General features: G+C 40.7%; 1 protein-coding gene across 1 annotated transcript in view; it reads left to right on the top strand.

The window, feature by feature from the left end:
- LOC120043803 (protein POF1B-like) overlaps positions 1 to 15,354 on the top strand; it is a 30,223-nt gene extending 14,869 nt beyond the window's left edge. The window contains exons 3-13 of the mRNA XM_038988401.1: positions 831 to 1,039; positions 1,891 to 1,924; positions 3,284 to 3,364; positions 3,514 to 3,606; positions 4,102 to 4,215; positions 4,372 to 4,524; positions 4,703 to 4,822; positions 11,122 to 11,250; positions 11,669 to 11,739; positions 11,924 to 12,041; positions 14,446 to 15,354. Coding sequence (XP_038844329.1) covers positions 831 to 1,039; positions 1,891 to 1,924; positions 3,284 to 3,364; positions 3,514 to 3,606; positions 4,102 to 4,215; positions 4,372 to 4,524; positions 4,703 to 4,822; positions 11,122 to 11,250; positions 11,669 to 11,739; positions 11,924 to 12,041; positions 14,446 to 14,469 — 1,146 coding nt within the window. The 3' untranslated portion in view covers positions 14,470 to 15,354. The remainder of the gene's footprint in view (positions 1 to 830; positions 1,040 to 1,890; positions 1,925 to 3,283; positions 3,365 to 3,513; positions 3,607 to 4,101; positions 4,216 to 4,371; positions 4,525 to 4,702; positions 4,823 to 11,121; positions 11,251 to 11,668; positions 11,740 to 11,923; positions 12,042 to 14,445) is intronic.
- Positions 15,355 to 15,805: the final 451 nt, after the last annotated feature.

Here is a 15,805-nt window from a genome sequence, read left to right as displayed (position 1 = left end):
GACCAAAGAGACGTAAGCTACTTTTGGTTACTCTAAGCAAATGGCTCAGCTTCAAAATGTTAGTGATCAATTTAGTGATACCCAAGCACTACCCGTACCCTAGTTATTGATGAAAAACAGGCTATACCCGGTCCTAACGCGATGTATAACGTCGGGGCCCGTCGAGCTCGGGTCGGGTAGCAGAGCTCTGTTAGAGGCCCTCCTGTTGGCCGCAGAGACAACATTTTGCGGTTTTAAAGCCTTCAATTCTACATAGTTTGGGGGCGGAAAGAGCATTTTAAAGATAGTTTCCTGCAATTCTATTCATTTTGTCATGGGGCTGAGAGAATAATTGCATTTTCAAAGCTAATTTCCTGCAATTCTACACATTCTTCCATTGAGCTGAGAGAAAATGTGCCATTCTACACATTTTGCAGTGGCTCATGCCGTGTTCTATTGCGATCTGAGTGACTGCTCAGACATTATAGCAAAATCAATGGGGGCCCCATGCCATGCCATTTTTTGCATTTTAGATTCTCTCTGACTGTTTAGTTTTTATTTTGGTGACTCTTTGTTCCCCAAAATGTACTTATTAAATAATATATTGTTCCATTATCTTTTCTACATACTTTATATCTAGTTTTAGTCATTTAAGTTTACACTGAAAACGTTTTACCATACCGAAAATTATATGATTAAATCAGTATTTTTGGGGCAAGGAACAGTTGCATGTGTTGTGTTGTAGGAAACCGACTGTAGGGTAATTGATTCAATGATTGTAGATGTCTCTCTCTTTTGCTTGTGATAGATTGATGTGTAAGATTGAACTTTTTCCCTCTCTTTTTCCTCAGGAGGTAGAAGAGGACAGTGTGGAGGAGAGGGTGGTGGAGAGGGTGATAGAGAACGTGTCTCAGGTGAAGATAAAGTGCAAGGTGAGGGAGGTACAACCAGTGGTGAAGATGGACACACGTTTCTTTGGAGAGCTGCTGGCGGAGGTTTATAGGAAGAACTGTGACATCCACACGTGCATCTCAGAACACGTGGCCAAGATACGCGGACGGTGGGTTTAGGTTTTTCAACATAAAGCCTTATTAATGTGTAGGGCTTATAGCTTTGTTATAGCTTTGTTTTTCCTCCAGCACCAACCATAAAACATAACATACTAAAAAAAACAATAAGGAAGCAAGACAGAAACCAAAGGGAGAAAGTACAGTAACTCTATCTCCTTCTATACTGTAGGGGTAGTTTCGGGTGCTGGTTGAGTATTTCAATAATCAGTGTTAGCTCTGGCTCTCCTCTCCTCAGTTTCACACTTGGTTCAGAATGTCACACTTGCTCTAATTCAATTTGTCATGCTAGATCATAAAATACTGTATGAGGTTTGTCAGATTAGGTCATAAAATACTGGATGAGGTTTGAGGCGCAGGCACTGCTACTCTGTAACCCATAGAGACTACAGTTTTGGGGGAATATAACGCTCCTGGAGCCATTAAAGAACAGTCTCTAGTAGTCATAGTCAACACATTTTACATAAACTTTCTAGACTCACTAGCTAGGCCATATAATATGTACAGTAACGCTGTGGAATGTACAACTCCCTAATGTTTTTTGGGATAATCTGCTCAGCAACAATGTTTCCCAAGGAGTCCTGTAATTACAATTGTCAGTCAGACCTCTCTCTTTCTCTAGACTCTCTGTTTACTCATAGTGCCTGTGATTCACTGAGCAAACACACCCCTCTGTTTCCCTGTCCTTCTGCATCCATGTGAACCTGTGTAGAGACACAGCAATGATTTATAGACCAGTCTGATTAGGATTAGACTAAGTGTGTGCGTGTGTGTGCGTGTGTGTGTGTGCGTGCCTCATGACCTGTCATGTTCTTCAGTGTTTACCTTTCCATCTCTCTCCCAGGAAACACCTCCTGGACCCCAGCAACGACTACAAGGTACAGCGGGGACGGAGGGGCGGCTGCCATGATGGTTTTACACAGTACATCATATAAGTCTTGTACTGTACGGTTTAAACAGTTACAGTGCATTCTGAAAGTATTCAGACCACGTTACAGTCTTATTCTCTCATCAATCTACAAACAATACCCCATAATTACAAAGTAAAAACAGGTTTAGATTTTTGGTGTGCAAATGTATAAAAAAATATTTAAAAAATAAATATGACATTTACATAAGTATTCAGACCCTTTACACAGTACTTTGTTGAAGCACCTTTGGAAGTGATTATAGCCTTCGAGTCTTCTTGGGTATGACACTGCAAGCGTGGCACACCTGTATTTGGAGAGTTTTTCCCATTCTCTGCAGATCATCTCAAGCTCTGTCAGGTTGGATGGGGAGCGTCACTGCACAGCTATTTTCAGGTTTCCAGAGATGTTTGATCGGGTTCAAGTCCGGGCTCTGGATGGGCCACTCAAGGACATTCAGAGACTTGTCCAGAAGCCACTCCTGCGTTGTCTTCGCTGTGTGCTTAGGGTCGTTGTCCTGTTGGAAGGGGAACCTTCGCCTCAGTCTGAGGTCTTGAGCGCTCTGGAGCAGCATTTCATCAAGGATCTCTCTGTACTTTGCTACGTTCATCTTTCCCTCGATCCTGACTAGTCTCCCAGTCCGTGCCGCTGAAAAACATCCCCACAGCATGATGCTGCCACCACCATAGGGATGGTGGCAGATTTCCTCCAGACATGACACTTGGCATTCAGGCCAAAGAGTTCCATCTTGGTTTCATCAGACCAGAGAATCTTGTTTCTCATGGTCTGAGAGTACTTTAGGTGCCTTTTCGGGAAACTAGAACTGGGCTGTCGTGCCTTTTACTGAGGAGTGGCTTCCGTCTGGCCACTCTACCATAAAGGCCTGATTGGTGGAGTGCTGCAGAGATGGTTGTCCTTCTGGAAGGTTCTCCCATTTCCACAGAGGAACTCTGGAGCTTTGTCAGAGTGACCATCGGGTTCTTGGTCACCTCCCTGACCAAGGCCCTTCTCCCCCGATTGCTCAGTTTGGCCAGGCGGCCAGCGCTAAGAAGAGTCTTGGTGGTTCTAAACTTCTCCCTTTTAAGAATGATGGAGGTCAACTATGTGTCTCATAGCAAAGAGTCTGAATACTTGTATACTTGTAGCCTGTAATGTAACAAAATGTGTAAAAAGGGAAGGAGTCTGAATACTTTTTGAATGCATTAGGGAAAAGCACAATGGTTTTGTTAGTAACTTCATTTTCTCACTAGGTACTCAAAGTGCTCTTTAGAAGAAGGTAACCATTGGAAACATGAAAGACTAAACGTGTGTGTGTGTGTATTTGTCCAGATGGAGAGAGAGGACATCGAGGCCCTGATCCCCAAAGGAGCATCTGAACTGACCAAACAGCAGATCCGTTACCTGCTGCAGGTAACACCTGTTTCTATTGGCTGTTTAACAGTGTTCTCCCAGAACATTCCCTCTCTGTCTTTCCCTCTATTAATCACTCTCTCCTGTCAGTCTTGTTTTTCTCACATATCTTCTCTGACCTCCTCCCCCCCTCTCTCCCGCTCTCTCAGACCCGTATGACAGCTGACAAGACAATGCGTCTCCTGCTGACCACCTTCAGCAGCCTGAGGGAGGAGCTGATCCACATGTCAGAGGACCTGAGGGTAAGACCTGGGGAGCGGGCCCCTAAAATAGCCCCTAATGGCTCTTTTCTAAACTGTCCCATTGAAATATACATGTAGGCAGTCTAACAGAGTATTACTGCATCTGTCTCTGTTAATGATTTATAAATGCACTAGATTGGTGGTTCCCATCCTTTTTCGGTTACTGTACCACCAACTGTTTTTTGCTCTGCCCTGAGTACCCCTGAAGTACCCCCTCACATGCATTTTACCAGTAAGCCTATGGTGTCATGGGTCTTCTCAAGTACCCCCTAAGGATAGGCCAAGTACCCCCAGAGGTACCCCTGGTTTGGAACCACTGCACTAGATGACTGACAGGGGATGCTGTTAATGCATACTTTTAAATTCAATTCTGTGAGCTAAACATTAAAATGTACAAATGTATAAAACCATTTTCCTTAAAGTATAACTTTTTTGAAAGTACTAATGTTACTTTCTTCACGACAACAAAAAATACTTTGGTCTCTGTTCTCCCAGCGTCTGGAGAGTGAGAAGGAGACCCTGGAGAGAGACTTAAGCTTCAAGGCTGACCAGGCTGAGCAGTATGACCGCCTCCTAGAGGCCGTACGAGAGAACAACAGACAGCTACAGGTAGGTGTGTGTGTTGGGGGAGTTTGTTTGTGTGTGTCTTCCACTGTGTGTTGCTTGTGTGGGTTTGCCTGTATGTACACCTCCTCTGCCATGTATGTTAGTGCAATGGGTGCATACAGTATATGTGTGAGCAACTCTGTCCATCCATCCATATAGATATCTCTGAAGGAGAGCAGCTCCAGCCAGCGGACCCTGGAGACTCAGATCCTGAGCAGCCACAGTACAGACTCAGGCAGAGAGTTCCGCATTAGAGAACTGGAGGGCAGCTACCGAGCCCTGGAGAAGGAGAACGAGATGCTCAAACAGAAGGTATTCTAACTTTACTCTCCATCTCTGACTCTAACCTATCTCACTTCAGAGCTAGAATAAACTCTTACCAATTCTTCCTGCACAAGATTACTTAACTATAGTATCTGACTGTAGAATTTTTCTCATAGAACCAACTTCCTTAACTAACTTGTCTCTCTCTGTATCTGTTTTCATCCAGCTGGCCGGTCAGTGCAGCAGTAGCACCATTCAGTTTAAGACAGAGGAGTTGTCACGTCAGTACTCGGAGCAGCTAGCTGCCCTGCGCCAGGAGAAGGAAAAGGAACTGCAGAGCCTCAGGGTGAGAAGCCTACAGAAATGTATGGATACAGGCATGGGCTTTCCTGCACAGTCTGAAGTAGTGTAGCAGTACTGACTGTACTTGTGGGCAGAAATATGGGTATGTAGTGTTATACTGACTATGGGTATATAGTGTTATACTGACTATGGGTATATAGTGTTATACTGACTATGGGTATATAGTGTTATACTGACTATGGGTATGTAGTGTTATACTGACTATGGGTATATAGTGTTATACTGACTATGAGTATATAGTGTTATACTGACTATGGGTATATAGTGTTATACTGACTATGGGTATATAGTGTTATACTGACTATGAGTATGTAGTGTTATACTGACTATGGGTATGTAGTGTTATACTGACTATGGGTATGTAGTGTTATACTGACTATGGGTATGTAGTGTTATACTGACTATGAGTATGTAGTGTTATACTGACTATGGGTATGTAGTGTTATACTGACTATGGGTATTTAGTGTTATACTGACTATGGGTATGTAGTGTTATACTGACTGTACTTGTGGGCAGAAATATGGGTATGTAGTGTTATACTGACTATGGGTATGTAGTGTTATACTGACTATGGGTATGTAGTGTTATACTGACTATGGGTATGTAGTGTTATACTGACTATGGGTATATAGTGTTATACTGACTATGGGTATGTAGTGTTATACTGACTATGGGTATGTAGTGTTATACTGACTATGGGTATGTAGTGTTATACTGACTATGGGTATGTAGTGTTATACTGACTGTACTTGTAGGCAGAAATATGGGTATGTAGTGTTATACTGACTATGGGTATGTAGTGTTATACTGACTATGGGTATATAGTGTTATACTGACTATGGGTATGTAGTGTTATACTGACTATGGGTATGTAGTGTTATACTGACTGTACTTGTAGGCAGAAATATGGGTATGTAGTGTTATACTGACTATGGGTATGTAGTGTTATACTGACTATGGGTATATAGTGTTATACTGACTATGGGTATGTAGTGTTATACTGACTATGGGTATATAGTGTTATACTGACTATGAGTATATAGTGTTATACTGACTATGGGTATGTAGTGTTATACTGACTATGAGTATGTAGTGTTATACTGACTATGGGTATGTAGTGTTATACTGACTATGGGTATTTAGTGTTATACTGACTATGGGTATGTAGTGTTATACTGACTGTACTTGTGGGCAGAAATATGGGTATGTAGTGTTATACTGACTATGGGTATGTAGTGTTATACTGACTATGGGTATGTAGTGTTATACTGACTATGGGTATGTAGTGTTATACTGACTATGGGTATATAGTGTTATACTGACTATGGGTATGTAGTGTTATACTGACTATGGGTATGTAGTGTTATACTGACTATGGGTATGTAGTGTTATACTGACTATGGGTATGTAGTGTTATACTGACTGTACTTGTAGGCAGAAATATGGGTATGTAGTGTTATACTGACTATGGGTATGTAGTGTTATACTGACTGTACTTGTGGGCAGAAATATGGGTATGTAGTGTTATACTGACTATGGGTATGTAGTGTTATACTGACTATGAGTATGTAGTGTTATACTGACTATGGGTATGTAGTGTTATACTGACTATGAGTATGTAGTGTTATACTGACTATGGTTATGTAGTGTTATACTGACTATGGGTATGTAGTGTTATACTGACTATGGGTATGTAGTGTTATACTGACTATGGGTATATAGTGTTATACTGACTATGAGTATATAGTGTTATACTGACTATGGGTATATAGTGTTATACTGACTATGGGTATATAGTTTTATACTGACTATGGGTATATAGTGTTATACTGACTATGGGTATGTAGTGTTATACTGACTATGGGTATGTAGTGTTATACTGACTGTACTTGTGGGCAGAAATATGGGTATGTAGTGTTATACTGACTATGGGTATGTAGTGTTATACTGACTATGAGTATGTAGTGTTATACTGACTATGGGTATGTAGTGTTATACTGACTATGAGTATGTAGTGTTATACTGACTATGGTTATGTAGTGTTATACTGACTATGGGTATGTAGTGTTATACTGACTATGAGTATATAGTGTTATACTGACTATGAGTATATAGTGTTATACTGACTATGGGTATATAGTGTTATACTGACTATGGGTATATAGTTTTATACTGACTATGGGTATGTAGTGTTACACTGACTATGAGTATGTAGTGTTATACTGACTATGTGTATGTAGTGTTATACTGACTATGGGTATGTAGTGTTATACTGACTATGGGTATGTAGTGTTTGACTATGTGTATGTAGTGTTATACTGACTATGGGTATGTAGTGTTATACTGACTATGGGTATGTAGTGTTTGACTATGTGTATGTAGTGTTATACTGACTATGGGTATATAGTGTTATACTGACTATGGGTATGTAGTGTTATACTGACTATGGGTATGTAGTGTTACACTGACTATGTGTATGTAGTGTTATACTGACTATGGGTATGTAGTGTTATACTGACTATGGGTATGTAGTGTTTGACTATGTGTATGTAGTGTTATACTGACTATGGGTATGTAGTGTTATACTGACTATGGGTATGTAGTGTTATACTGACTATGGGTACGTAGTGTTATACTGACTATGGGTATGTAGTGTTTGACTATGTGTATGTAGTGTTATACTGACTATGGGTATGTAGTGTTTGACTATGTGTATGTAGTGTTATACTGACTATGGGTATGTAGTGTTATACTGACTATGGGTACGTAGTGTTTGACTATGTGTATGTAGTGTTATACTGACTATGGGTATGTAGTGTTATACTGACTATGGGTATGTAGTGTTATACTGACTATGGGTACGTAGTGTTATACTGACTATGGGTATGTAGTGTTTGACTATGTGTATGTAGTGTTATACTGACTATGGGTATGTAGTGTTTGACTATGTGTATGTAGTGTTATACTGACTATGGGTACGTAGTGTTGTACTGACTATGGGTACGTAGTGTTATACTGACTATGGGTATGTAGTGTTATACTGACTATGTGTATGTAGTGTTATACTGACTATGGGTATGTAGTGTTATACTGACTATGGGTATATAGTGTTATACTGACTATGGGTATGTAGTGTTATACTGACTATGGGTATGTAGTGTTATACTGACTATGGGTATGTAGTGTTATACTGACTATGTGTATGTAGTGTTATACTGACTATGGGTATGTAGTGTTATACTGACTATGGGTATGTAGTGTTATACTGACTATGTGTATGTAGTGTTATACTGACTATGGGTATGTAGTGTTATACTGACTATGGGTATGTAGTGTTATACTGACTATGGGTATGTAGTGTTATACTGACTATGGGTATGTAGTGTTATACTGACTATGGGTATATAGTGTTATACTGACTATGGGTATGTAGTGTTACACTGACTATGTGTATGTAGTGTTATACTGACTATGGGTATGTAGTGTTATACTGACTATGGGTATGTAGTGTTTGACTATGTGTATGTAGTGTTATACTGACTATGGGTATGTAGTGTTATACTGACTATGGGTATGTAGTGTTATACTGACTATGGGTACGTAGTGTTATACTGACCATGGGTATGTAGTGTTTGACTATGTGTATGTAGTGTTATACTGACTATGGGTATGTAGTGTTTGACTATGTGTATGTAGTGTTATACTGACTATGGGTATGTAGTGTTATACTGACTATGGGTACGTAGTGTTATACTGACTATGGGTATGTAGTGTTATACTGACTATGGGTATGTAGTGTTATACTGACTATGTGTATGTAGTGTTATACTGACTATGGGTATGTAGTGTTATACTGACTATGGGTATATAGTGTTATACTGACTATGGGTATGTAGTGTTATACTGACTATGGGTATGTAGTGTTATACTGACTATGGGTATGTAGTGTTATACTGACTATGTGTATGTAGTGTTATACTGACTATGGGTATGTAGTGTTATACTGACTATGGGTATGTAGTGTTATACTGACTATGTGTATGTAGTGTTATACTGACTATGGGTATATCGTGTTATACTGACTATGGGTATGTAGTGTTATACTGACTATGGGTATGTAGTGTTATACTGACTATGTGTATGTAGTGTTATACTGACTATGGGTATGTAGTGTTATACTGACTATGGGTATGTAGTGTTATACTGACTATGAGTATGTAGTGTTATACTGACTATGGGTATGTAGTGTTATACTGACTATGGGTATGTAGTGTTATACTGACTATGTGTATGTAGTGTTATACTGACTATGGGTATGTAGTGTTATACTGACTATGGGTATGTAGTGTTATACTGACTATGAGTATATAGTGTTATACTGACTATGGGTATATAGTGTTATACTGACTATGTGTATGTAGTGTTATACTGACTATGGGTATGTAGTGTTATACTGACTATGGGTATGTAGTGTTATACTGACTATGGGTATATAGTGTTATACTGACTATGGGTATGTAGTGTTATACTGACTATGGGTATGTAGTGTTATACTGACTATGGGTATGTAGTGTTATACTGACTATGGGTATGTAGTGTTATACTGACTATGGGTATGTAGTGTTATACTGACTATGGGTATGTAGTGTTATACTGACTATGTGTATGTAGTGTTATACTGACTATGGGTATGTAGTGTTATACTGACTATGGGTATGTAGTGTTATACTGACTATGGGTATGTAGTGTTATACTGACTATGGGTATGTAGTGTTATACTGACTATGGGTATATAGTGTTATACTGACTATGGGTATGTAGTGTTACACTGACTATGTGTATGTAGTGTTATACTGACTATGGGTATGTAGTGTTATACTGACTATGGGTATGTAGTGTTTGACTATGTGTATGTAGTGTTATACTGACTATGGGTATGTAGTGTTATACTGACTATGGGTATGTAGTGTTATACTGACTATGGGTACGTAGTGTTATACTGACCATGGGTATGTAGTGTTTGACTATGTGTATGTAGTGTTATACTGACTATGGGTATGTAGTGTTTGACTATGTGTATGTAGTGTTATACTGACTATGGGTATGTAGTGTTATACTGACTATGGGTACATAGTGTTATACTGACTATGGGTATGTAGTGTTATACTGACTATGGGTATGTAGTGTTATACTGACTATGTGTATGTAGTGTTATACTGACTATGGGTATGTAGTGTTATACTGACTATGGGTATATAGTGTTATACTGACTATGGGTATGTAGTGTTATACTGACTATGGGTATGTAGTGTTATACTGACTATGGGTATGTAGTGTTATACTGACTATGTGTATGTAGTGTTATACTGACTATGGGTATGTAGTGTTATACTGACTATGGGTATGTAGTGTTATACTGACTATGTGTATGTAGTGTTATACTGACTATGGGTATATAGTGTTATACTGACTATGGGTATGTAGTGTTATACTGACTATGGGTATGTAGTGTTATACTGACTATGTGTATGTAGTGTTATACTGACTATGGGTATGTAGTGTTATACTGACTATGGGTATGTAGTGTTATACTGACTATGGGTATATAGTGTTATACTGACTATGGGTATATAGTGTTATACTGACTATGGGTATGTAGTGTTATACTGACTATGGGTATATAGTGTTATACTGAATTTGGGTATGTAGTGTTATACTGACTATGGGTATGTAGTGTTATACTGACTATGGGTATGTAGTGTTATACTGACTATGGGTATGTAGTGTTATACTGACTATGAGTATGTAGTGTTATACTGACTATGGGTATATAGTGTTATATTGACTATTGGTATGTAGTGTTATACTGACTATAGGTATATAGTGTTAGACTGACTATGGGTATATAGTTTTATACTGACTATGGGTATATAGTGTTATACTGACTATGGGTATGTAGTGTTATACTGACTATGGGTATGTAGTGTTATACTGACTATGGGTATGTAGTGTTATTCTGACTATGGGTATGTAGTGTTATACTGACTATGGGTATATAGTGTTATACTGACTATGGGTATGTAGTGTTATACTGACTATGGGTATGTAGTGTTATACTGACTATGGGTATATAGTGTTATACTGACTATGGGTATATAGTGTTATACTGACTATGGGTATATAGTGTTATACTGACTATGGGTATGTAGTGTTATACTGACTATGGGTATGTAGTGTTATACTGACTATGTGTGTCTCTGACTATGTGTGTGTCTGTCCAGACCCAGCTGACACGGATCACCACGGAGTACACCACGGAGAGATCAGGTGACAAGAGCCTGCAGCTCCGCATCACACAGCTGCTGACAACACTGGAGCAGCGGGAGGTTGTCATCAAACGTCAGGAAGAGGTCAGGGGTCATAGTTACTGGTCACTGTTCAGCCTTTAGGCACAGATCTAGGATCAGATCTAAGAAAAAACTCCAACAAGATTTGTATGTATTGCCTGACTTAAACTCCCTTAAGAGAACCAAACTAACCCAACAGGTTTGGATTAGGGGGAAAATCCTGCTTTTAGGGTCTTTCATCTCATTTGTTCCCATAATCAAGTTGTGTGTTTTTTGGTCCAGCCAGTCTGACTACATTCTCTCACAGTCCTTGTGTTAACGTGGCTCTAAGGGTTCTTTTAATTTCACCTTAGGAATGTGTTTATCTGACACGCGTGTACACCTTTAGCTACATCATTTACACCTGTTTTACAGCACAGGCCTACTTCCTCCTCCCTTCTTATTCATCTCTGACCTCCCATTTCTGACCTTTAACCATCAGGAGATCTGGCGACTGCAGCAGCAGAAGAGCGACAGCGCCAAGAATGTCACCACAACCACTATCACCAAAAGGTCAGTCCCCCACAACACCATGAGCATATTTTATGGGGAATATTTGGAAGAAGCTCCCCTAAAATGGGTTAATGTAATTTAGGATGCCTAGTGTGGTATTTCCCAAAACAGGATTTTGTACTGGTATACAGTAAGAACATAACCAACCAGTATGCGGTCCTTACTGTGTATAACTGATGTGTAGGTACAGTAACCAGTACCCCCTCCTGGGCCTGCTGAGTGATGACTTCCAATCTACATTGCCCGTCAAGGACGCCAAGACCATCGTCATCGAGAGCCGGACAGGGGAGATTATCAAACAGGTAGAGTAGAGCAGGTAAGAAGTATAAGCTAGATGGCCACGCTAGAATGGACAAACTATAGTATAGCTATACTGTAAGAACTGACGAGTAACAACATCAGGTATTGTTCTCAGTTTAGAGTTTGAAGTGAGGGGTAAGATTAGGGAAATAATTAAGGTTAGGGTAAGTGGTTAAAAGTGAAATATGATTAGTGATGTCCATTCTGACATGGCCAAATAGTGTTAACCCTGTGCGTACTGTCATGGGGAACCAGGAGGGAGAGAGCTTGGGTTCCTTACTGGGCTTTTACTATCTGGCCCTGTCAGAAGCTGGGCCAGGGGTCGCTGTGTGAGGAGGGATGATGAGAGGCTGATGGATGGATGGAGGCAGTTCCCTCTGTGGTCCTGGAGAGCTAGGCACTGATGGCATGGAGAGACCATGTTCAATTCTGCCTCTGTCTGTTAGTAGTAAAATAAATGGATGTTCTTCCAACTCTACTAAATTCCACATCAGGGTGGTATGTTTAATTGGACAGGTGTCCTTGTTTGTGAGAAGCATGCAAGAGGTAGTGATTGAGTTGGAGTGGATATGCAGTGCATTCAGAAAGTATTCAGACCCCCCTTTCCAAATGTTGTTACGTTACAGCCTTATTCTAAAATTGCAAAAATTGTTTTTTCCCTCATCAATCTACAAACAATAACCCATAATGACAAAGCAAAAACAGGTTGAGATTTTTGGTGTGCAAATGTATTAAAAAAAAGGAAAGGAAATATGACATTTACATAAGTATTCAGACCCTTTACTCAGTACTTTGCTTAAGCACCTTTGGAAGCGATTATAGCCTCGAGTCTTCTTGGGTATGACGCTACAAGTTTGGCACACCTGTATTTGGGGAGTTTTTCCCCATTCTCTACAGATCATCTCAAGCTCTGTCAGGTTGGATGGGGAGTGTCACTGCACAGCTATTTTCAGGTCGGGTTCAAGTCCAGGCTCTGGCTGGGCCACTCAAGGACATTCAGAGACTTGTCCAGTAGCCACTCCTGTGTTGTCTTCGCTGTGTGCTTAGGGTCGTTGTCCTGTTGGAAGGGGAACCTTCGCCTCAGTCTGAGGTCTTGAGCGCTCTGGAGCAGATTTTCATCAAGGATCTCTCTGTACTTTGCTACGTTCATCTTTCCCTCGATCCTGACTAGTCTCTCAGTCCGTGCCGCTGAAAAACATCCCCACAGCATGATGCTGCCACCCATAGGGATGGTGGCAGATTTCCTCCAGACGTGACGCTTGACATTCAGGCCAAAGAGTTCCATCTTGGTTTCATCAGACCAGAGAATCTTGTTTCTCATGGTCTGAGAGTACTTTAGGTGCCTTTTGGGACACTCCAAGTGGGCTGTCATGCCTTTTACTGAGGAGTGGCTTCTGTATCATAAAGGCCTGATTGGTGGAGTGCTGCAGAGATGGTTGTCTTTCTGGAAGGTTCTCCTGTCTCCACAGAGGACCTCTGGAGCTCTGTCAGAGTGACCATCGGGTTCTTGGTCACCAAGGCCCTTCTCCCCCGATTGCTCAGTTTGGCCGGGCGGCCAGCTCTAGGAAAAATCTTGGTGGTTCCAAACGTCTTCCATTTAAGAATGATGGAGGCCACTGTTTTCGTGGGGACTTTCAAAGCTGCAGACATTTTTTAGTACCCTTCCCCAGATCTGTGCCTCGACACAATCCTGTCTCGGAGCTCTACGGACAATTCCTTCCACCTCATGGCTTGGTTTTTGCTCTGACATGCACTGTTAACTGTGGGACCTTATATAGACAGGTGTGTGCCTTTCCAAATCCTGTCCAAGCAATTGAATTTACCACAGGTGGACACCGATCAAGTTGTAGAAAATCTCAAAGATGATCAATGGAAACAGGATGCACCTGAGCTCAATTTTGAGTCTCATAGCAAAGCGTCTGAATACTTATGTAAATAAGTATTCAGACAATGGGGTATTGTGTGTAGATTGATGAGGACTTTAAAAAAAAATCTAATCCTTTTTAGGATAAGGCTGTAACATAATAAAATGTGGAAAAAGTAAAGGGGTCTGAATACTTTCCGAATGCACTGTTGGGTGACTACCGACTCTTCCAGGGATTGGAGATCCACTGTTAGTCTTAGAGCTGTCATGACGTCTGAATCAAAGCTGTCATTAGCACTAGTCAAAACAACAACATCAATCAAGAGGGTTAGATAAGATCAAGCTTTTTGTCTTTCCAAGGCATAATGAAAGAGTTTGTGGCAGATTTATACTGAGTGAGAAAAAGCGAGAAACAGACATGTAATTAAGTACATCTGATGGATTACTCTTTCACGCCATAACGACTGTATCCATGTTGTTTATTTTGAAACAGAAAATCATTACAACCCCTTAAAGAGACTGCTTCTCTCTGCTCCGCACAGGAAGGAACGACAAGAAGACCCTGATGTTCCCCCTCCCTCCCTCCCACACTCCGTCCGTCCCTCCCCTTCTCTCCCCGCAGCTGCCGTCTCCCTCTTCCTCAGGGCTCCCAGGGTGGTGGTGGTAGGGTCAACACCCCTATATTTGGGATGAGTGGTTTGGAACAAATGGGGTTAGATGAGAGGCTTCACTTTGGTTAGGATAGGGACACCAAATACTCAACCACCAAATATGTTATAGTAGAAGCTTATGCTACAGCCACGAGGGCTGGGGAGGGGACAGGGAAGAGGGGGCTTATTAGTGTGCAGCTATCTAGTCCTCTGTCCTCCATGGAGCCAGCACTACCCTGCTAATCTTGGGGACAACTCCTCTAAAGGCGTTATGGTTACTTTGCATGTAAATAAGTTAGCTAAATATGCTTTAATTATGCGCTAATTAAAAAGACTATGGTGAAACTCGCTTTGGCAGACATTTAATAAAAATGGCCACCTCTGTTCTGGTCATTTGCTATTCTTTTGTGGCAAGGTAATGGTACATAAGTGCGATATGTTTTAGATGCATTTTGTTTCATGTTTAAACCTTAAGAGGTGCATGGGTTTGTTTTGAATGAGGGGTTATTTGAATGGAATGCTGTGCTTGGGGTTGGGGGTTGGAGTGGGTGTATGAGAATATGAATGACTGGGTTGGACATGGACTGGTGCATGGTTCTATGGGTAATATACCATAGTGGATGACCTGGTCATTTTAGAAGCACAATAAACACTGTATGGAGTACTTTGTTTTTCCTTCAATTGTTATATGCTGAAGTTCTCTTTAATGTGCTCTCACATTTAAAGTCAGCCTGTTCTTTTCTAATTAGGCCTTAACCTCTGCTTTTTGGAACTGTGATTAAAATGTAGAATTTAACGTCACTTGTCTTTAATTTTTTTAATGTGTTTTATTTTCTTTTTACCTATGAAACACCAATAATTAGGCCTCGGGGCAACTACTATATTATCCAGTAGGGTGCCACTGTCAGTGTGCAGTTACCTTCTTGTGGCAGCAGAGGGGGCCAGTGGCCTACAGTTGTGCCTCAGAGTGACGGAGTGGTATGGAGCATCCCCCTCTGCTCTGCTCTCAGTGAATGAGGTCATGATATCTCTGTAGGGCTTGGCTCAGGCAGACTGTCAACCATTTCACTGTCCCATTCACTGGACTTTCTGTCTGACGATGCACACATGCCCTGTGATCTATATATGCTTGGTAATGGTAGTAGGACACTAGTACCTAGATATTGCAGTGCTATTAGTAGTATTAACAGTCAAATAAGTACAATTATTAGTTGTGTTGTTAGTGTGTGAGAAACTTTTGTGACACATTTCT

Source organism: Salvelinus namaycush, chromosome 3, assembly GCF_016432855.1.
Source record: "Salvelinus namaycush isolate Seneca chromosome 3, SaNama_1.0, whole genome shotgun sequence".
NCBI lineage: Eukaryota > Metazoa > Chordata > Actinopteri > Salmoniformes > Salmonidae > Salvelinus > Salvelinus namaycush.
Note: the sequence above shows the minus strand (reverse complement) of the source record. Positions and strands in the feature narration are given on the sequence as shown.